This window comes from Microchirus variegatus, assembly GCF_963457635.1.
Source record: "Microchirus variegatus genome assembly, chromosome: 8".
NCBI classification, from domain to species: Eukaryota; Metazoa; Chordata; class Actinopteri; order Pleuronectiformes; family Soleidae; genus Microchirus; species Microchirus variegatus.
In genome coordinates this window covers 27,090,380-27,114,470 of record NC_139809.1, presented here as the reverse complement: position 1 = coordinate 27,114,470, position 24,091 = coordinate 27,090,380, and the positions used below count along the sequence as shown (strand labels likewise).

The following is a 24,091-nucleotide window of genomic DNA, read 5'->3' as shown; positions in this document are numbered from 1 at the left end:
TATACTCCTGCGTAAAGTGCTCTGCGTAGGTCACGCAGAGCCTCTGTGTCGTCTCCGACTGCACAAAATATTTTTTTACGTGTCCATCACTCCGTCAACGGACAACGGAGACGGCAAGAGCTGCGATTGGTCCTCAGGACAGGCCGAGCGAAGCTGCTCTGTGCCGGCTCACAGTGTGCGCACCGAGCGTCCACAGAGGCGGAGCTGATCACCGCTGACAGCGTCGCTGCCAAACTATAAATACGTCATTTCTTTACACACACAGCACATGTTTAGACTCTAAATGGAAAGTTGCATGTTACTATGAAGGCGGTGTCACGTCTATTCTAGATCTGTTACTCTAATGTTTTTAAATCAACCTCTTTTTTTCAAATGACACTTTTTCCAAACAGTTAGCTCACATGCTCAAACTATGACATGGTGTGAGCATGACTTGGAACACAACTGGTCAGTGTTTATTCAGTGTAGAGTGGATTCAAACATTCATCACTGCACACACGCAGAGGTCGTGCATCGTGTTCACTGAAAGAAGTGTAAGATCCACTCAGCCAAATGGCCAGTGAAAATTCAACATAACTGGATTCCCCTTCACTGAACAGAATATAACTGTGTGTGCATGTGTGTATGCTTGAGGGTTCAGGTTCAGGCCTTTGCTCAATGAGTGTGTTGTCTGCCATCCAAACTGACTGGCTCTCTGTTTTCCCTCTGTAGATGGTCAAGCTGAGAGAAAATGAGCTGATCACACACACACAGGGTGGGGGCAATTAGTGCAAACACACACTTTTGTACACTCACACACAACCACTTTGTACTCCCATGCAGCCTGCTGCCCATAAAGTGTTATTTGTCAGATAGCCGAATAGAGGGGGCTTGTTCTTAAAGGCAGGGTTGTGTTTATAATAAATGAATAATACAGCGACCCTTTGATCTGCTCCAGCCAATGAGGTCCAGTACTGTATGATCATATTTACTTACCGTCATGTTCTACTCCCCATGTCTGTCTGTTTTTTTATCTGTCAAATGCCAAACCTTGCAGTGTTTTGGATGCTGACATCATCTCAATAGTAGAACTGGATTCAGTTATGAAAGGGTGGGTTTGAGGTTACATGTTTATGTAGATGTGTTATTCTAGCGTGTGTGTTATAAATGCTTTGCTGTGTCAGTAGGGAAAACAAAACCTCTATATGGTGCGATCGTATTTTCAGCCTTGGTACGATACAGTTAGGCATTGAAACCCATAAAACTGCGTCATCTACTAATGGAGCCATAGTGTCCCTTTGCTGTGCACTATGTGAAGTGGTTCAACATATGGAAACAGGGAATGTTGAATGAGACTAGATAGCCACAGGCTCCACAGTTGGCCTGGAATGCGAAGTATAAAACATGATTAGAGAGCGAAAGAGGCAGAGTAAAGGAGTGCGGGGGGGGGGGCTGAAGTCATGTTTAGGATTAGGGTTATAGTTGTATAGACGAGCTAATGGCAACATTTTTTAAGGCTGTGGGAAACCAAACCCGCTCGAATCCTACCACTCCCAAATAATGTGTGTATGTGTGTGTGTCTTTATGTCGTAGGCTACATTTGAGAATACATTTCAGACTAAAGACTAGTGAAATGTGAACAGATTGGGGACAATAGCAAAGTCTCCAAACTCCCCAATTGGGATTTTTGAGTGGTCATTATTGAGTTTGAGTTTTTGACAAGTAGTGGTTATGGTAAATGTAAGCAAGTCTGTTTGTAATGTCCCCTAAAGGGACCTTGGACAACATGTGCATATGCGTGTGATTAAGGTTGGCAGTATTTTGGCACTTTCATAATTGAATGTGTCCGATATATTGTATGAACTTGGGCACCTCAAATGCTAGATACAGTTTATAATCCATCTTGCTCAAGTTCTGTATGAGTAGGAAGTAGCTGCTATCTTATAATATCTGTGTGACTGAATACCCTAAGCGCTCTCCTTTCTAAAGTCCAGCTTATGTGAAGAGATTCAGTTCTAATCTTTGTGGTAGCAGGGATTTCTGACAGATGTCTCATGGCTCACTTTCACTCTATGAGTATGGAGGCTAGGTTTTACATTTACGTCTTTTGTGGTTGTATTAGAAAATATCTGATGTTAGATAGCATCAACAACGGCATATTGGGCACTCAGCAACCGTATATGTCATTCATTTGCAGTCCTCCAAATATAGAAACTTTCCTTTCTTTCCATCTTTGGTATCGTTTGTGCCCTGCAGTGATTAATGATGTGTGTGGGTGTCCTCAGCTGATACGGTTACATCCTCTTTTAGCCCCAGCTGAGCACTACCCATGACCCATGACCCACAGCAGACCGGGGGTCACCAGAGGTGTTGGGGGACATCGGCCAGACCCCACTTCACTTGTCTGTCATGGTCTGTGATTCATCAGGCTCTGACAGGCCGGTGTGTGAGAGAGAAGGCTTAAACTTTTAAATCAGAAACCTCGATCTGCATCCACATTGTGGAGTGAATAGCTACTTCAGTCCAAACTGAAATATTAATTGTAAGCAGCTTAGGCTTATGAATGCTTCTCTGTCTGCCCACCAACTAACCGGAGGTAGTTTGTTTTTTGAATTATTTTTTTTTTTTAAGTTGGGGCAGATCAGTGTATGCTAACTGGTCAGATTATTTTAAGCCAAAGTACTAATAGACCACTTTAAGCTTCTAAATGCCCCCTCTGTCCCACTCTGTTTAGAAAAAGATCGAGATGAGGGTCTGCCAAAGCAAAGAAATACAGGGATACTTTCAACCCTTTATATTGAAACTAATGGCGCTTTTTGGGACCGTACCTATGTTCCCCGGGTCCTATGTTCCCCGATTTGTATGTGACCGGGGAACATAGGACCCTTTCTCTAACCCTACCCTAACCCAACCCTACCCTTTTTCAAAAAAAGGGTCCCATGTTCCCCTGTCACATACAAAGTGGGGAACATCGGACCTTTTTTGGGAAAAACGGGGAACATAGGACCCGGGGAACATATGACCCGGGGAACATAGGTATGACCCCTGCGTGTGTGTCTCGCGTATAAGACGTCACAGCAGTTTCGCGCAGCCGTGAAGGTACGTTCTCTGTAGTGGAAACACAAATAAACCGTGCTGTTTCGTGCCGTGTCGCTCAGTGCCGTGTAGCGTAGAGCTAGTGGAAAAGCGCGGGGTCGGGGTCCAACCCATACTGTATATTGTGGAAATTGTCTATTATGTACACTACACATTCTACACTATTTAACTTTTTTATATAGTCTCAGTGTTAATATCTTTTTATAGTGTACTTCTAGTTAATACATGGTTATTATTTATTCTCCTGATCTTTACTGTCTTGCTGCTGTCATTGCGGGACGAATGAATGACCATCTTATCTGTTTTAACACGTAAAAACAACACGTTACACGGTAGTAAGTCTAATTCATGACTTGTACACATCTGGTTTCTTTTACAGGTTTACGTAATGTTTTGTTGTAGGTTGAGCACCTAATAGCGACATTGCTAACTAGCTAACCAACTACGTTGTCTCGTGTAAACAGACGGACAGAGGTTGCCGACTACCTAACTTGCCGGCACACATGATGTTACTTTTAAAATGTCTTGTTTAAGTGAGTTTATTCTCAGCAGTAGTTAAACGTTGCTCTCAGGCTGGAAAAAACACTTACCGTTGGCGTGTGTGGAGTTGTTGGAGTGTGATGTGTACGCCGTGAGCGGACATCGACTCCCGGTAAGGTCTGTTCGTTACGGATGGCTCCATCCAGCTCTCTGTATTTTGTCGTCTCCTACTAAACACAGGACAGTCTGGACCTTGTCGTTGGACCATGGAATGTTCTTATGCAGAGTCGCCATGTCGAAGTATTCGCGCGTTGCTATTTTTTGAAAAATTGTGGATTTGATTCCTGCATCCTGTGTCACACTCATGACGCACCCAGTGACGACACTTCTGGCCAATCAGTGGCCGGCAGTTTTGACCAATCAGCGCATAGTACCTGCGCCGCTGAGAGTCGGGCCGGTGGAAAAGCACCAATAGTGTAGTATGACATTGAGGTCAACGATATAGTATAGTATGACGTTTGGGTCAAATTTTGGACCAAATTTTTTTTTATTCAAAAAAATGCTCAGACTTTGGACGAAATAGTGTAGTATGACATTGAGGTCAACGATATAGTATAGTATGATGTTGAAATGTAAAAAAATTGATCCAAGATCCAAGATTTTGGACGACATGGCATAGTATGACGTACTCCATAGTATAGTATGACGTTTTTGTCAAGTTTTGGACCAAAAAAATGATTTTCAACAAAATTGTCAGATTTTGGACAACAAGGTATAGTATGTCGTTTTTGTCAAGTTTTGGACCAAAAAAATGATTTTCAAAAAAATTGTCAGATTTTGAACGACAAAGTATAGTATGTCGTTTTTGTCAAATTTTGGACCTTATTTTTTTTTCAAAAAATTGTCACATTTTGCACGACATAGTATAGTATGACGTACTACATAGTGTAGTATGACGTTTTTGTCAAGTTTTGGACCAAAAAAATGATTTTCAAAAAAATTGTCAGATTTTGGACGACATAGTATAGTATGTTGTTTTTGTCAAATTTTGGACCAATTTTCTTTGTCAAAAAATTGTCACATTACGGAGGACATAGTATAGTAAGACGTACTACATAGTATAGTATGACGTTTTTGTCAAGTTTTGGACCAAAAAAATGATTTTCAAAATTTTTTTCAGATATTGGACGACATAGTATAGTATGTCGTTTTTGTCAAATTTTGGACCTAATTTTTTTTTCAAAAAATTGTCACATTTTGCACGACATAGTATAGTATGACGTACTACATAGTGTAGTATGACGTTTTTGTCAAGTTTTGGACCAAAAAAATGATTTTCTAAAAAAATTTCAGATTTTGGACGACATAGTTTAGTATGTCGTTTTTGTCAAATTTTGGACCACATTTTTTTTTCAAAAAATTGTCACATTTTGGACGACATAGTATAGTATGACATACTACATAGTATAGTATGACGTTTTTGTCAAGTTTTGGACCAAAAAAATGATTTTCAAAAAAATTGTCAGATTTTGGACGACATAGTGTTGGCAAGGCAAGGCAAGTTTATTTGTATAGCACCATTCTTACACAAGGCAATTCATAGTGCTTTACAGGCAGGAAATACACTTGAAATTAAAACACAATCAATTAAAAAATCAAGTAAATAAATTAAAACCATTTAAAACATCAAACAATTTAAAATCAAGCAGAAATGAGTGTAATATGAAATCATTTGAAATTTAAGCACAATAAATTCAAAAATCAATTATGAAATTAAAACAATTTAAAACATTAAACAATTTAAGATCAACAATTTAAAACATTTAACAACTAAAATTCATGCAAAAAAAATGCAATTTAAAATCATTATTTTAAAATTATTAAAATCATTAAAAAGAAAAGTTAAAGTGGTTAAAATTGGTAATATTAGAAAGCTGCAGTAAACAATGTTTTTAACCCTGATTTAAACAAGCTGACAGTTTGTGCATGCCTCAGGTGTTCAGGGAGCTTGTTCCACAGGTGAGGACCATAGAAGCTAAATGCAGCTTCGCCCTGCTTGGTTCTGACCCTGGGGACGCTGAGTATAGTATGTCGTTTTTGTCAAATTTTGGACCAAAACTTTTTTTGTCAAAAAATGGTCACATTTCGGACGACATGGTTGTCATGGTTGACGTACTACATAGAATAGTATGACGTTTTTGTCTAGTTTTGGACCAAAAAACTGATTTTCAAAAAAATTGTCCGATTTTGGACGACATAGTATAGTATGTCGTTTTTTTCAAATTTTGGACCAAAACTTTTTTTGTCAAAAAATGGTCACATTTTGGACGACATGGTATAGTATGACGTACTACATAGAATAGTATGACGTTTTTGTCTAGTTTTGGACCAAAAAACTGATTTTCAATAAAATTGTCAGATTTTGGACGACATAGTATAGTATGTCGTTTTTGTCAAATTTTGGACCAAATTTTTTTTTCAAAAAATTGTCACATTTTGGACGACATGGTATAGTATGACATACTACATAGTATAGTATGATGTTTTTGTCAAGTTTTGGACCAAAAAACAGATTTTCAACAAAATTGTCAGATTTTGGACGACATAGTATAGTATGTCGTTTTTGTCAAATTTTGGACCACATTTTTTTTTCAAAAAATTGTCACATTTTGGACGACATGGTATAGTATGACGTACTACACAGTATAGTATGACGTTTTTGTCAAGTTTTGGACCAAAAAAATGATTTTCAAAAAAATTGTCAGATTTTGGACGACATAGTATAGGCAAGGCAAGGCAAGTTTATTTGTATAGCACCATTCTTACACAAGGCAATTCATAGTGCTTTACAAGCAGGAAATACACTTGAAATTAAAACACAATCAATTAAAAAATCAAGTAAAGAAATTAAAACCATTTAAAACATCAAACAATTTAAAATCAAGCAGAAATGAGTGTAATATAAAATCATTTGAAATTTAAGCACAATAAATTCAAAAATCAATTATGAAATTAAAACAATTTAAAACATTAAACAATTTAAGATCAACAATTTAAAACATTTAACAACTAAAATTCATGCAAAAAAAATGCAATTTAAAATCATTATTTTAAAATGATTAAAATGATTAAAAAGGAAAGTTAAAGTGGTTAAAATTGGTAATATTAGAAAGCTGCAGTAAACAATAATGTTTTTAACCCTGATTTAAACAAGCTGACAGTTTTATGCACGCCTCAGGTGTTCAGGGAGCTTGTTCCACAGGTGAGGACCATAGAAGCTAAATGCAGCTTCGCCCTGCTTGGTTCTGACCCTGGGGACGCTGAGTATAGTATGTCGTTTTTGTCAAATTTTGGACCAAAACTTTTTTTGTCAAAAAATGGTCACATTTCGGACGACATGGTTGTCATGGTTGACGTACTACATAGAATAGTATGACGTTTTTGTCTAGTTTTGGACCAAAAAAATGATTTTCAAAAAAATTGTCCGATTTTGGACGACATAGTATAGTATGTCGTTTTTTTCAAATTTTGGACCAAAACTTTTTTTGTCAAAAAATGGTCACATTTTGGACGACATGGTATAGTATGACGTACTACATAGAATAGTATGACGTTTTTGTCTAGTTTTGGACCAAAAAACTGATTTTCAAAAAAATTGTCCGATTTTGGACGACATAGTATATAGTATGTCGTTTTTGTCAAATTTTGGACCAAATTTTTTTTTCAAAAAATTGTCACATTTTGGACGACATGGTATAGTATGACATACTACATAGTATAGTATGATGTTTTTGTCAAGTTTTGGACCAAAAAACAGATTTTCAACAAAATTGTCAGATTTTGGACGACATAGTATAGTATGTCGTTTTTGTCAAATTTTGGACCACATTTTTTTTTTTAAAAATTGTCACATTTTAGACGACATGGTATAGTATGACATACTACATAGTATAGTATGACGTTTTTGTCAAGTTTTGGACCGAAAAAATGATTTTCAAAAAAATTGTTAGATTTTGGACGACATAGTATAGTATGTCGTTTTTGTCAAATTTTGGACCAAAACTTTTTTCGTCAAAAAATGGTCACATTTTAGACGACATGGTATAGTATGACATACTACATAGTATAGTATGACGTTTTTGTCAAATCTTGGACCAAAACTTTTTTTTTCAAAAAATTGTCACATTTCGGACGACATGGTATAGTATGACATACTACATAGAATAGTATGACGTTTTTGTCTAGTTTTGGACCAAAAAACTAATTTTCAAAAAAATTGTCCGATTTTGGACGACATAGTATAGTATGTCGTTTTTGTCAAATTTTGGACCAAATTTTTTTTTCAAAAAATTGTCACATTTTGGACGACATGGTATAGTATGACATACTACATAGTATAGTATGATGTTTTTGTCAAGTTTTGGACCAAAAAACAGATTTTCAACAAAATTGTCAGATTTTGGACGACATAGTATAGTATGTCGTTTTTGTCAAATTTTGGACCACATTTTTTTTTTAAAAAATTGTCACATTTTAGACGACATGGTATAGTATGACATACTACATAGTATAGTATGACGTTTTTGTCAAGTTTTGGACCGAAAAAATGATTTTCAAAAAAATTGTTAGATTTTGGACGACATAGTATAGTATGTCGTTTTTGTCAAATTTTGGACCAAAACTTTTTTCGTCAAAAAATGGTCACATTTTAGACGACATGGTATAGTATGACATACTACATAGTATAGTATGACATTTTTGTCAAATCTTGGACCAAAACTTTTTTTTTCAAAAAATTGTCACATTTCGGACGACATGGTATAGTATGACATACTACATAGAATAGTATGACGTTTTTGTCTAGTTTTGGACCAAAAAACTAATTTTCAAAAAAATTGTCAGATTTTGGACGACATAGTATAGTATGTCGTTTTTGTCAAATTTTGGACCAAATTTTTTTTTCAAAAAATTGTCACATTTTGGACGACATGGTATAGTATGACATACTACATAGTATAGTATGACGTTTTTGTCAAGTTTTGGACCAAAAAAATGATTTTCAAATTTTTTTTCAGATTTTGGACGACATAGTATAGTATGTCGTTTTTGTCAAATTTTGGACCACATTTTTTTTTTTTTTAATTGTCACATTTTAGACGACATGGTACAGTATGACATACTACATAGTATAGTATGACGTTTTTGTCAAGTTTTGGACCAAAAAAATGATTTTCAAATTTTTTTTTAGATTTTGGACGACATAGTATAGTATGTCGTTTTTTTTATCAAATTTTGGACCAAAACTTTTTTCGTCAAAAAATGGTCACTTTTCGGACGACATGGTATAGTATGACGTACTACATAGTATAGTATGACGTTTTTGTCTAGTTTTGGACCAAAAAACTGATTTTCAAAAAAATTGTCCGATTTTGGACGACATAGTATAGTATATCGTTTTTGTCAAATTTTGGACCAAATTTTTTTTTCAAAAAATTGTCACATTTTGGACGACATGGTATAGTATGACATACTACATAGTATAGTATGTCGTTTTTTTTCAAATTTTGGACCAAATTTTATTTTCAAAAAATTTTCACATTTTGGACGACATAGTATAGTATGATGTACTACATAGTGTAGTTTGACGTTTTTGTCAAGTTTTGGACCAAAAAACTGTTTCAAAGAAATTGTCAGATTTTGGACGGAATAGTGTAGTATTACATTAAGGTCAATTATATAGTATAGTATGACGTTTTGGTCACATTTTGGACTAAAACAATTTTTTTTTTAATTTTCTGATTTTGGATGACATAGTATAGTATGACGTTTTTGTCAAATTTTGGACCAATTTTTTTTTTACAAAAAATTGTCACATTTTGGACGACATGGTATAGTAAGATGTATTACATAGTGTAGTATGACGTTTTTGTCAAATTTTGGACCAAATTTCTTTTTCAAAAAAATTTCAGATTTCGGACGACATAGTATAGAATGTCCAGCCTGAGAACGTTGCCCTCAGGCTGGAAAAAACACTTACTGTTGGCGTGTGTGGAGTTGTTGGAGTGTGATGTGGAAGCCGTGAGCGGACATCGACTCCCGGTAAGACCTGCTCGTTACGGGTGGCTCCGTCATGCTCTCTGTATTTTGTTGTCTCCGACTAAACACAGGACAGTCTGGACCTCGTCGTTGGACCATGGAATGTTCTTATGCAGAGTCGCCATGTCGAAGTATTTGCGTGCTACTATTTTTTTTAAAATTGTGGATTTGATTCCTGGCAGGTACTAAAAATAGTGCTTGGTTCCAGATTCTAAGCTAGTGGAAACACTCGCTAAAAACCGTGTGGTGTAGCGCAGTGCCGTTGAGAGTCGGGCCGGTGGAAAAGCGCCAAAAGTATAGCTGAAACAGAGAAAGCACCCAGGGAGCCCAAACCTCTGCCAGGGCTGCGTTGTTTCCCACAGTATCATTATACTCCTCTATCTCAGAAGGTTGAATGTCCTCATTATGTGGCTGTCAGAGTGCTAGTAGCCTCCACATTTTTATGTATTTCCAGTTAGAAATGAGCTTCAAGGGAGTGTCTTATTGCCATATTGATTGGTTTAGATTAGGTAGTGGATACAACTTTGTATTCTCTCTGCGGTACAAAATTAGCCATCACAAATCTTATAGCAGACTGTAGGTCATTGCAACCTCTAAAATCAACTTGGAATGTTGGAAAAATTAAAATTGTAATGTTTGTAATTTGGGCCATAACCTAAACCCATGCACATTTCATCTGTTTTAAAACAGATGAAATCTGAAATGTGAAAATGCTCACAAATGAACAGACAAACATACAAACCCCAGAAAAGCCAATACCAAAAGCAAAACATTTTTAGGTGGAGGCATTATACTTAATACCTTTGCTTCATCGATGTTGGGTAAGTTTATTCAGAAATGTCACGCGTCCATTGAAAACGTCCATCATACTCTGCACCTCCAACATTGTGGCTTGTAATCCTTGAAACCAGGGAGAGGAATGTAGCTGTGTGGGTGACACTGGATGTGTGGAAAAACAGGTGTTTTGGAGCCTTTTAACAGTGGAAAACGAGAAGACTGTCCTGTGAGTGAAGGATCACATCTGGCCTATGGATTCCATTGACATGAAATGAAGCATGAGGCATGTGTGTCTCTTTTGTTGTGCGAGAGCCCGATTCGGTGAATGACCGAGGAGATCAGGAGACTGTGGGGGTGATACACACCCATTAATAGCCCTGTCAAACGCTATACTATTGTGTGACTGTCCACTCTTCAGCCTTCACACAGGGACAAGCATGTAGGCTCCTGGCCCAAGATGAGAGCTCCTTCTGGGTCCGGGGAAGCGTCTTTGAAGCCTTATCCTGACTCTCTGATCCGTCCCCTTTATAATGAATGGATAGGCTTGTAAAGGAGATGAGGCAGGTGTTCGTTTTTTGTGTGTTTATGAGTGTGTGGACATCCAAAGTCTTTTGAGATTTTTACTAGGAGCGTGCAGCGTGGGTGAAATTGATCTTTGTCCTTCTGTGTTTCACACAATCTTCATGGTAGACAAAACACATCTCTACACACATATTATGGTTCAAGAATGTACTTTTCATCACGGTCAAGCTCATGGGAACACAAATAAAAGTTAATAAAAAGTTGTATTGTGACTGTTTTGTGCTGATAATGTCAGACCTGATATGAATAAAATCACTCAGTACGTTTACATGACATTTAATTACCAAATTATTGTTATTTTCCAACTAAACTTGAGCTTTTTAAAGAAGTAACACACAACCAAATAATGTGATAGGGAGTCATATCACTTCTGCATGTATATTATGTGTTTATGTATATTTTCAGTCTGACTCAGCCATATGCTTTGACCTGGACATAATAGATGAAGCCAGTACACAGACGAGGTTAAGGGCAAGAAAATCATGTCATTGCCTTGTACTAACAAGGTGAAAGTGGTCATGTCACCACCTAGCGTAGCAGAGGTGGACACACTTGTTTCAATACGTTGATTCCACAGTTTAGCGCCTGTATACTGGGACAAGTAATCTAATTAAATGACATGGTCAACTATAATGACTTAAAGGGATACTTCACCGATTTGAACGTGGCTTTGTATTGCTAGAATAGCAGTAGTATTTTTTAGAAAATGTGCTTCCCTCCCTCAGTTTTTCCCTGACTTGTAAAAAAATCGCTTTTCCCTTATCCAAATTTGCCCTACTGTGAGTCAAATGACGCATTTTGCATCACACTAGGGCAAATTTTGAAAATGGAAAACTCAGTGAAAAACTGAGGGAGGGAAGCACATTTTTAAAATACAATACATAATCTAGTGATACAAAGCCATGTGCAAATCGGTGAAGTATCCCTTTAACTGTGCATGAAAACACACACCGACAAAGTTAGATTTATTTGATGTGAAAATTCTAATGTTTTTCACTAAAACAGTTCATACTATAATCCAAGGTTGATTGACAGATATGTAGCTATGCCATGGTCTGAGAATTTAGAGATGTTTTTCTGGTGTGGTTTTGAAGGTAAAATTGAAATATCTTCCTAATGTTTACAGATTTTAGAAGCGGTGATATGATGGTCTCTGTAGACTAAATATTTTCCACACTACCTCTGCTTCCACGCGTGCATTAAATAGACATGTGGCACACAGAGATAACATGACTGATCAAAAGTGCAACAAAGTCTGAGAATGTGGTTATTGTTCTTTCTTGGTTGAAGATTGAAAATTGATAATTTAATAATTTAATGTGACACATAAAGACACTGGCTTTCTTTCACTTTAAACATAATTGTTGGTTTGGCCTGATCTTGTTTCTGCAGTGTTTCCAACACCATTGTGAGCAATAACTTGGCTGGGAATAGGTAATGGAGCTGTAATGTGCTGTGAGAAACACAGTAGTTTTGAATGGATTGGGGACTGCAACAAAAATTTTGAGGTTTCAGCTGTGATTTGTAGCTGGGATTCTCACATGATATTTGCAGGGTCAACCTCAGAAATGGAGCCATACTGGCCGCAGAAGAATGAATCTCTTGTGCCACTTGTATTCCCCTGCCCCTCCCTCCTCGCTGTCTCAAATATTCCAGTCTTTCTCTTGAGCTCTTCCACAGTGCTATCCCTCCTCTTCATGACTCATTCTCCCATTAAAGCCCTGCGTCTTCTCTTTGTCTTATCCTCAGTCTTTGCCATTGCTGGAGAAAGATTATGCATATAGTGCCGGAGCTATTGGTGCTCATGATATTTCGTGGTGGTGGTGGTGGTGGGGACAGGCACTGGTTGGCTTACAGACCTGCATCAAGACCAAATGACGTAGGCTGGGGTTCAGCGGTGAGGAAAGCCACAGGGTGGGACTGCGGGAACCTCTGAGATTGTGGTGGTGTGTGAATATTTGCCACAGCTTTGAAAGAATACTACAGAATCAATTCAAACTGTATTGGCATTTCCAAAATATGTTATTTCTGCTCATGTTAAACGTGTTTATTTTGGCCAAGGCTGGTAAAAGTAAGGGAAACACCAAGAGACATTCTGTACATATATGATTTTGGAAACAAAATGAATTAAAATAACTGCTGTTTTTGTTTTCTGCAAAATGCCTTTTAATTTTGTTATTTTAACACAAGAGACAAAAGACACAAACTGTTCTCTAACACTTGCATGAACCATTTTAAACAATCACAGGAATGTAATTAGTCCAATATTCGTTTTTCTATTTTAAACTTTAATTATTAAGATAATCACAACAGGGAGCCAATGTGTTAATTTGTACCTCACTTCCATATAGACACACTTAAAAATACACCCGACAATCCGTTCGTTTTCATGCACCCTTACCCACACTAATGAGGCAGAATGTCTCAAAACGGCCTCTGCTCCTCAGGAGGCACGAGTCTCTCTGACACGAGGTTTAAATCAAGCCGTTGCTAAATGATCTATTCACATTATGCGTCACATACTTTAACACCTAATACTCTGTCATGGAGGCCACTTTAGTTATGTTTGCCATAAACCATGTGCCGTGTACACACAGTGAGGCGGTTCAGGGGACGCAGAGCAAGTTTACACCAAAAGGTTGGAAAGAGGTGGCTTAAATATGCAGCTATCAGCATTAAAACCTTCCTCTATGTTTTTTTTTTTTCTGTGAAAAGACTAAGAGCTTTAGATGGTTAATCAGCATGGATTCATCCAAGGCCATGGAAAAAGCTCCAGTTGCCACAGTAATGTGTGTCCAATGTCACTTGAAGGAATGGTTGACAGCCTGAAACCCATAAGCAAAATACTCAGCATAGTTAAAGGGATACTTCACCGATTTGAATGTGGCTTTGTATTGCTAGAATAGCAGTAGTATTTTTATTTATTGTAGTATTACTGCTATTCTAGCAATACAAAGCCACGTTCAAATCGGTGAAGTATCCCTTTAACAAAATGCCTAAAGTGACACATGAAAGAATATGTTGCCAGCTTTGTTTGCACAGACATGAGAAGTGTGTGGATATGTTTGTGATACAGTGGATGTGAACAGGGGCGCTTCAAAGCTTGTTTGTTTGGTACAGGCTGCTTGTCTGGTGTGATGTGCTTTTTTCTTTGTAGCAGCTGTAGTCTGCTAGAGGCAGCCATTTCCATTGTGGTGGACCTGGGAGTCAGCACATTATTATACATGTCAGATGGTAGAGAGGGCGGGGGGGGTATGGGAGAGAGAAATGCACAGTTTGTACGTCTGTGTATTTTCATTTGTGAGTCATTACTTTGGACTGAATTGACTTTCTCCTTCATTTTTAGGATGCTAACATCCATGTTCTACTGTAATATGCAACTAATAAACCAGACAAAAAGGAGGCTGCATATCTCAACCAAAGCTGCTCAGTTTCCTCTATAGCATTGGTTCTCAAAGTGCGGCCCGGGGGCCAATGGCGGCCCGCAGAAACATTTCTGGCGGCCTGCAGTGAATTACAGTTGATAGTTTTAATCCAGGAGCTACTAAGCTTGATAAATGTTTATTGGACATTACTGGATACAGACCAATAATTGTAAACAAAAATACTGGGTATTTACCTGGTTTCTATATGATGAATTTTACTGTATTCTTCGGTTATAAGCTGGTAGTAAGCAGGTAGCTACAGCCCCCAATTACTAGCTATTTACCCAGTAAATATATGGTAACAGAAATGTGTTACTTGGTATTAACCTGTAATTAGAAGGTAAGAACAATGGCCAAAATACTGGGTAATTACCCAGTAAATTATAAAACGTCATTATATTAATGCTTAAATGACATTATATTAACGCTTATATTACTTAACGCTAAACTGTAGAACTGCAATCTGGTCATTTTTTCTTTGGCGGCCCGCAGTCCAATGTTGGGTTCCTAAATTGGTCCTCGGGTATCAAAACTTTGAGAACCCCTGCTCTATATTGTCAATGTCGTCCATTGTCCCAAAAGGGACAAAAGGAAATTTATTCATAATCTGCCCTTTCACTTTTTGAGTTATGCTGCTCACAAGCAAACAGACAAACAAACAAACAAGCACTGCCAGATATTACCAGTAGAGGTAATATCTAACCAAGGTCTTTTGAAAACCGAGCAAACAGCAGTCAGGTTCCTCCCCTCTTACTTGTCACAACTGATAAACATTTTAGCTCCAATGCTGTAAAACTGTTAACATGAGGGCACAGCGATGAAAGTAAGGGAGGTGCATCCACGGTTTATGCAAGCGTGATATTATCTCCTGGTCTGCAATTAGTCAGATAACTGGCTGTCGTGGAGAATAACCATGTTGATCTTCTGTAAACTGTAACTATGAGTACTTTGTCTTGTATTTGTGTTTTTGTCTGTGTGAATCTCCAGGGGTTCCATTTGAAGAGGAAATACCACACGTTGCAGACGTGTATAATTACGTTATACTACAAGTCATGACAGTGAATGTAGGATCTGGTCGATTTCATCCCAGAATTCTCTGTCCTTAGACCCTCGGTTTCAGGGTTGGGAACCCACTCCTCCAAAAAAAAACTTTAAACAGGGCTCCCACGATGGTCAGTCATGAAGTGTTTGTTGTGTGTACTGAGCTGATCAACAAGAAAACAGAGTTATGGCAATAATTATGGTTTGTGATATGCATATGCAGTAATAGTAGTATTCAAGTATGTCTTAATGCAGGTCTGTCCTCAAGAGTTAGGTAAAATGTCAACAATAACAATTCTATTTTACTTGATCTAATTCTTTCTCTGCATTAGCCTCACGTCACCTCATGTGCTCATGTTTATTTTCCTGAACGTTTTGGGAGCAAGGCTCACGTTCCCCCGTGTGTTTATTTGCCCTCAGTGGTGTCGATTACGTGATGCCAGGATTATAAATACACCACGGCAATTGTTTTGGGACTCACATCGGAGCAGTGCGAATTGATGTTTTCTGTCATTTTTTTTTTTTTTTAATGATTGTGTCTTGTCTAGAAATGTATTTCTATTAATCACATTACTATTTCTTTTTTTATCTCTGTGTGTTTGTAGGTGTTTTGTCTCTTCCGGCCCATTTCAGTCCATACACAGAGAACCAGCAGACGTCTGTAGACAGCAGGGAGGATGCCTATGCCCAACTGGAGCTGAGGACGTTGGAACAGTCTCTGCTTGCTACCTGTGTGGGCAGCATCTCTGAACTCAGTGAGTACAAAATAGTGTTTATAATACTTATAGTATAGTTAATAATAATAGTTACCCTGCCTTGACACTTTTTCACTGTGTTGAATCTGTTTAATCTGACATATTGCTGTCAGAATTAGAGCTGCAACTAACGATTATTTTCGTAATCGATTAATCTGTCGATTATTTTCTCGATTAATCGATGAATCGGTTGGTCCATAAAATGTCAGAAAATGTTAAAAAAAAAAACACTGGTCAGTGTTTGTCAAACCTGGAAATGACGATGTTCTTGAATTTCTTGTTTTGTCCACAAACCAAAATGATTCAGTTTTGATGATTTCTTTGTTATGTGGAGCAAAGACTTAGAAAATATTCACATTTAAGAAGCTGAAACAATCAGAAATCTTGTTTTAATCATGAAAAAAGCTTCAAACCGATTAATCGATTATCAAAATAGTTGGCGATTAATTGCGTTATCGATTAATAATCGATTCATCGATTCAGCTCTAGTCAGAATAAACTGTTTGAAAAAGGTATAATAATTTTTCAGGACGTAGTACAGTAAGAGTGGGCAAAGCGGACTGGTGGTGTAATACTGTGTTATACTGTATGTGTGTGGCTGGGGACTCTGGGGAACTGATGGAAAATGTACCGAGGTGAAGAGCGAGGTTGCCAGTGCGAGGTGAGAGGAGGAGGGCTGGAGATTAGTGTTGGTTAGTGCAGGGGTAAGTTTCCTACTTCAAATGAGCAAACACTCTGCCATTTGTTCCCCCCAAGCACAAGGCCACGTTCATACAACCACCGCCACCATTAGTGAGACTTAAAGAAAAGTGTGTGCACACTTTGAAACAGTCGCGTTCTTTCTCTCTCCTGCTCAGTGGCCTCTTTATGCCACATACTCTGGTGGTGGTGTGAAGCTGGGGCTGTTCTGGACAGGCCTGGCATCCTTCACGTCCATTCATGCCTACAGACACACACACAGGCGTGTGTTCACTGATATGTATTCACAACAAAAACACAGAGGGCTTGGCACTGCGATCTGAGCCCAAGAGACCAGACAGACACAGGAGCATCTGTGCGAAGTGGCTCAGTTACTGCTGGATCTCTAGACTGGACTTGGCCAGACACCCAACTTCATAGCATACGTAAACGGGACGAATAAAGGATGGCGGGATACTGCACATGTCAACTGAACGACCAAAATTGTTGGAAATATCACCAATAAACTAAGTTAAAGTTTTTTTATCACACTCACTAATTAGAGCTGCAACTAACGATTCTTTTCGTAATCGATTAATCGGATCGATTATTTTCTCGATTAATCGATGAATCGTTTGGTCCATGAAATGTCAGAAAATGTTAAAAAATACGTTGATCGGTGTTTGTCAAACCTGGTTCTCGAACATCTTGTTTTGTCCACAAACTAAAATGATTCAATTTTAATGATTTCTTTGTTATGTAGAGCAAAGAAACAAAGAAAATATTCACATTTAAGAAGCTGAAACGATCAGAAATCTTGTTTTAATCATGAAAAAAGCTTCAAACCGATTATCAATTATCAAAATAGTTGCCGATTAATTTAGTAATCGATTAATAATCGATTCATCGATTAATCGTTTCAGCTCTAACTCACTTGAAAGTTTCCTTCTCAGCGCTGTGTTGGTCTTCCTTCAGCCACGGGAAACTGTGAGTGTGTGACCTTCCACCCAACCAAAGGAAACATCAACAATCTGGATTTTTCTCACCAGAAATAAGATTAGCTTTGTGCTAAAGTCCAGATAAAAACGTGTGTAGACATGATATTTGTTGCATTGACTGACTATAACCTTAATCTCATAATTACCTTTTTTTTTTTTTTTCCCTGTAAATTTTATTGAAGAGCAACATTTTTTTGAGTTTTCCGCTGGGACTCAGGTATTTGTAATCTAGTCGTTCATATCTCTTGGAGCTCACTTTAGCTTCAGGGCACATTAAGGATTTGGAAAGCCTGGGAGAGGCTCTCCATCTTGGGCAGGAATTCCTTGGAGACCTCCTGGGGGAACTGCTGGTGGTAGTTAATACAAAGGAGGCCCTTCAGCTTTAAGTGGGGTCTGTTTTGGGGAAGGCTACTCCAACTACTACTTCCAAGTGCCCCAAACCCCTTAATATAGACATATAGAGATACACACATACACACTCACCCTGCTGAAATTACCAGCCTCGGCCTCTGCGCAGCTTCCTACTCACAGTAACCTGGAAATTAACCCAGGAGTAATTATGCTAAATGAATGTACGTGAACCCGAGTTCAATCTGGCCTCCTTCCTTGATGCTGCTTCTCTCTGCTCTGCCTCCACATCCATCATTCAGTTCAGACTTCCTCTCTCTTTGGTGTCCTGTCAATCAATTAAATTTTTTATACATTACATACTGTGTATGTTTGTTTTTCTGTGGGTGTTGATGTCTACGTCTTTTTTGTAAATTTGATGATATGACTCACCTGATATGGCTGCCTCTCCAGGCTGTGTAAAGTGAGTGAACGACATCAATACAAAAAAATACAACTGAACAGTTCATTAGAGTCTATAATCAACTGTTTGTTTCGCTATAGCTACTAAAGGGATTGAAGATAAATGGCTATTTGGACTGGCCGTCTGGCTGTGCTTACTGATAATGGCAGTGCTAATGGCGAATACCACTGGAGACACTGAGAGAGAGGAATGAGTAAAGGAGGGTTGGATATAAGTGGTTAAGGAAAAGGGGAAATCCACTGGACTTGGAAGCCCACAGGGTTTATATTGAGCTCAGGGATCTTGTGTTTTTTTAAATGCCACTTGTCATTTGTTTAGTACTTGATTACCCTTAATACCACCCAGGAAGCTTCTGAGCTCTTTTACTATTATTAACTTGAAACAATGAAATTATAAAAAAAAATATCTGCTCTACTATCCAACACTAATCTCCTGTTTTCTTCTTTATTCCAGGTGACTTGGTGTCCCGCGCTATGCACCACATGCAGCGCCTGAGCTCAGTGCGCCCGGGGCTGAGTCCGTCCCGCCACGCCCGTCCCCAGCAGCCCGTGTCTTGGTCACCCGATGCCCTCCACACCCTTTACTACTTCCTGCGCTGCCCACAAATGGAGTCCATGGAGAATCCCAACCTAGATCCCCCACGCATGGCACTTAGCAAAGAGAGGTAGGACTTTAAGATGCTCCCTAATATTTAAATGCTTGATCTAATTGATCTGTGACTATACATGATTTGATTTGGCTGAAGACTCTCCAAATATTTAACAGCTGCTTTCTAATCAAAGTCAATTTTTCCAACTGCCAGTCTTTCTCAGCTAACTCCTAATCCCCTTATCTTCTGTTCATTGAAGTGTTAATTTTCTGTAGGCAAATTACAGGTAAGCAACTGCTTCCAGATGCTATTGTTAGTCTGACAGAAGGCTAAATTGCACCCTCAGAGTGTGAAATAGGCTGAAGACTAGGGTTTTAGGGTATTTAAAGAAGTGCTAATGGTCTGTAATTCTGGTAGGGACTCGTCAGATCTTTACTTGGATGGTCTTTGTGCAGAGCAATTATGTTAATTACTTTTCATTCCCATGGCAAGTGGTTGAAACTTTGGGGATAGCTCGAAAATATTACAAAGTGGATCATATTGTATGGTCTTTGTAAATAAACTGCTAAAACATTGCACAACATGAGTTTATAACTTGTTTAAGAAATGTAAGAAACATTACTAGTTACATTTTAAATGGAATTGCTTTCACTGAAGTGTGTGTTACATTGGTGTTGGTAATTTGGAATGTTTCCCCCCCACAATTGTTCTAAACTTCCAGATCTAAATGTGTGTCTGTGAGTATTCTCTACTGCACTGAGGATATATAGAATATGTTAGATGATCATAATATGGATCTTCTTCTACACACGCATGCATGCACACACTCAGAAACAGCTGGCCCCGTATATATTTAATAACAAGCAGACATAGTGAGAGTGAGCAAATGTGGGCTCCTCATTAGCATCAAAGAGAAAAGAACAGTAAATATCCTCCCCTCTCTTCCCCTTTGTCCTCAGATGTTTTAAATCTTGGCTATAATATCAGCCTGATTTATGATTGCATGGTGAAATGATTTCGCATCCTTGAGTAACATTTACCTTTTGAACATCTGCAGCATTTCTGGATTTCTATCTAGACATCTGCCAATCTGGCTCTCCGTCCCTGTGTCGCTGCATGTACCGCCATGTAGGTGGTTGAAGAGAGCAGTTCAAACCTGGTAGTGATTACAAGTTGAGTGGCTTGTAATGATACTGACTTCTCTCCTACAACGGGGCCCTCTCCATCTCTTTGGCTTTTACCCTCTATTGAATGCTTTATACAAAAAAATCGTTGGTGGAAACTCAAAACCTCCAGGTCTGTGTGGGCTACATCATCAGACATTATAAGGAGTCTGGTGGTGAGAGTGTTATTGCAAAATCTTTGTGAATATAAGAGCACGCCCTTTTGTTACGATCCTTTTAAGCTGCTACTTGAATGTGAGTAATGATCTCTCGTTGGGAGTATTAGACTGCACAAAGTGTATGTGGGCAGGCACCACTGCTCGCCTGTCTGCACTGAATTACATTTGTCTTCATTTTGTATGTGACATATACATATATGTTCATCAATGTTGAAAGTTATAAACCTATTTTAATGTTGGATTGCCTCCATTTTCAAACCCTCAACCCCCCACAAAGACCACTCTAAACCCCTGTGCTTCCTTCATTCCTTGAGCGGATGGAAGTCAGCACTAATGGGTAGATGTGTTACTATGATAAGAAGTAGCCAGTGGAGCTCATATTAACCACAGATATACCAGATATGGTTACAGCCCCCCCGCATGGAGCCTCTATGATAATAATCTGACTCTATACTAGTGGTCAACCATGACCTTCTGCAGCCCATAACTGTGTCTGCTTGAGGCCTGATTGAAGTTTCATATAGTGTAAAAGGTCACACAGAGAACTTGTGTGACGTAGAATCTGTTTGTGTGAAGTTGCATTTGCTTTTCATGTTTTGAATAAGTTAGGATTTTGAATTAGCGTTTAAAGACACCTGACCACAATTTAAGCTGCCTGTCATTTTATGGCCAGCCAGGTGGTGGTAAGGGCAGGGTTAAAGGGGGGTTTTGTCTGTGTGTTTGTGTGTGTATCCTGCTGTTCTTGGTGTGCAGCCGTAACATGCCAGGTCAGAAAGGGTAGCCAAATTGCTATCTGGTTTCAGTGGTAACAGGCATTTCAGCTTTGATGCTGCGCTCGCTCCCTGTCGAAGCTGACGTTTGTGTTTCAGGCTGAGGGCTCGGAACTCATATTCAGGGGTCACATTGAAGGTGTAAGCAGGGGAGAGAGTGAAATACAAGGGGAGAAAAGAAAAGTTCAAGGAAAGGAGGTGATGAATTGTGGGATGGGGGGCCAGAGCTGTGTGGAGCTGCAGTGGAGAGCCACTGACAAATTTGTGAATAGCCTCTATACACACACACACACACACACAAAGATACGATAAAATAATAATGCCTCTGACAGATCAATGAGCGTTAAGTGTTAAAAGCTGGACACGGTTGACTGAAGCTGCCTCAGTTTTGAATTAGTGCCAGTGCTGTGTGCGTGCCGGGGACCAATCGTGCCGTAAAGCAGCAGCGTGGATGGCCCCTAAGGCGTTTGGGAGGACGGACACATGGGCCTGCACAAATGCACACTTTGACAAAAAGACACTCTCTGTGTCCAGTTTATGTTGAGTGGAAGCCATTAGCAAAAGGTGCACACTTTGATCCCCGACCCACTGCTCCTCCTCCTCTCCTCACAAATATGGCCGTCTAGCGACAAATTGTCAAAACTGACCTCCCTAACTCCCTTCTCCCAGCTCCTCATGCACGTTATCTCCATTTAACCCTTCCCTCTCCCTCCTCCCCCAGCCAATTATCCCCCGCTTATCTTCTTGTTAACTGTCACACCTGACTGGTCACTGATTGGTCAACAGGCTCACAAATAAAATGTGGATTGGGTTTAAAATCAGCTTAACCCCAAGTCTTTTTGTTTATCAGGTTTTTGTTACTTTCAGTGGCTTTTTCTGTGTTCAATCAAAAAGGTATTTGTGAGATCTACATCTACATAAGGGAACTATGGTGGCCTTCACATGTCATAAAAGAAGTCAAGATGCCGGACTTTGTTGATGCATGGAGTCTCATTCTAAGCCTACAAAAACTCTTTATTTTAATGTGACTATACGCTTATAACAACATACTTATGGGTAGTGTGTTTATTGTCTGCCAGTAAACTCTCTAAACGTTACACAGTGGACAATTAAAATGCCTGACTTTCTGAAACTTGTATATAATACAATGCTATCCTCTTTATACATTATTAACAAAACACTGATTAATGATAGAAGGAGCCGTTTTATATGAAACCACAGGTTGCTGCTTAAAGTAAACACAATCAGGATAATAAATGGCACTGCAGGGGTCCAACTGCTCATTAACAGTAACTACAATGCCTATAGCACAAACGCTACAGCACTGCATGCTGCTATTCTGCATGCACGTTTGCTTCCACCTCTGTTCATTGTATGCATCGGAGTGTATGCATCTCCTCAGAACAAAGGTGTAGAAGCATCGTCAAGAATAACATCACAGCAGCGGGAATTCATGATAACGGTGTTCAAACGAAGCCAACATCTGACTGAAGCTTGATGGCATCGAAAGGAAACAAGGGTAACACATTAAGGGTCCCTAAACTAACGTTATTAAGTTAATAACTGTTTAATAATATATTACTAATATAAATATATATATATATAAATATATATATATATATATATATACATACACACATATATATATATATATGTGTGTGTATATAACGTTTCCCTGAGGGAAGCAGTTCAAACAGGTAATTGGCAGGGTGGAATGAGTCTTATATATATATGTATATACTAAGCAGAGACATCCACACCAATGCAATGCTCTACATTATATATATTTGCACTACTGTTTTTAATGCATACAATGGCATTGAGTAGAGTATAGTGTATGACGACATGAATGTACGAGTGAATGAGATGATGCAAATGTATTTCTTTTACTAACTATTTATTATGTTTCTTCTTTTTTAATGAGTCCAGTACGTGAATGCATTGAATTCCGTTGTATTCCTGTGCAATGACAAATAAATGTAATCTAATAGAATCTACTATATATATATATATATATATATATATATATATATATATATATATATATATATATATATATATATATATATATATATATATATATATATATATATATATATATATATATATATATATATATATATATATATATATATATATAATCTTATTTTGGACGACATACTAACCTATGACTTTTTTGTCACATTTTGAACAACACACTAAATTAGGACATCGTTTTTGTCAAATTTTTTCACAGCATACTAACCGATGACTTTTTTGACGACATACTAAACTGTGACATTCGCTCGTGGAAATGCAACTTAACCGCGCCGAGGCGAGTAGAGCAGGTGGAAATGCGCCAATATGGTTTTTTTAAAAGAACAATGTGTTAAAAGTAGTTTTATAATAACTCCAGATTCTTTCACTCAACATGTTTATCATCAACCGGAAACAAGAGTAAGACTATAAATAATGAGTCGTTTGTTCGCAGACTCACTCTATGCACACATGGTAAGATAAAAGCACAGACAAGAAGGGATTGATAGCAGATAACTGGCTAGACATGGCGTTGCAGGGATTTGGGAGAATAGGTGTGAGAAGAGTAAATAAATAAAGGAAGAAAAAATGCAATCAGATAACCATCTGAATGCCACGTTCACAAATACCACAGCAGAACTAATGCTTTGCTTTCT

General features: G+C 38.2%; 1 protein-coding gene across 1 annotated transcript in view; it reads left to right on the top strand.

The window, feature by feature from the left end:
• The window catches only part of abtb2b (ankyrin repeat and BTB (POZ) domain containing 2b), a gene marked incomplete at its 5' end in the record, with an annotated part of 52,550 nt that overhangs the window by 19,379 nt on the left and 9,080 nt on the right, over window positions 1–24,091 (top strand). The window contains 2 exons of the mRNA XM_083893193.1: window positions 16,082–16,231; window positions 19,172–19,382. Of these exons, the coding sequence (XP_083749319.1) occupies window positions 16,082–16,231; window positions 19,172–19,382 (361 nt within the window). The remainder of the gene's footprint in view (window positions 1–16,081; window positions 16,232–19,171; window positions 19,383–24,091) is intronic.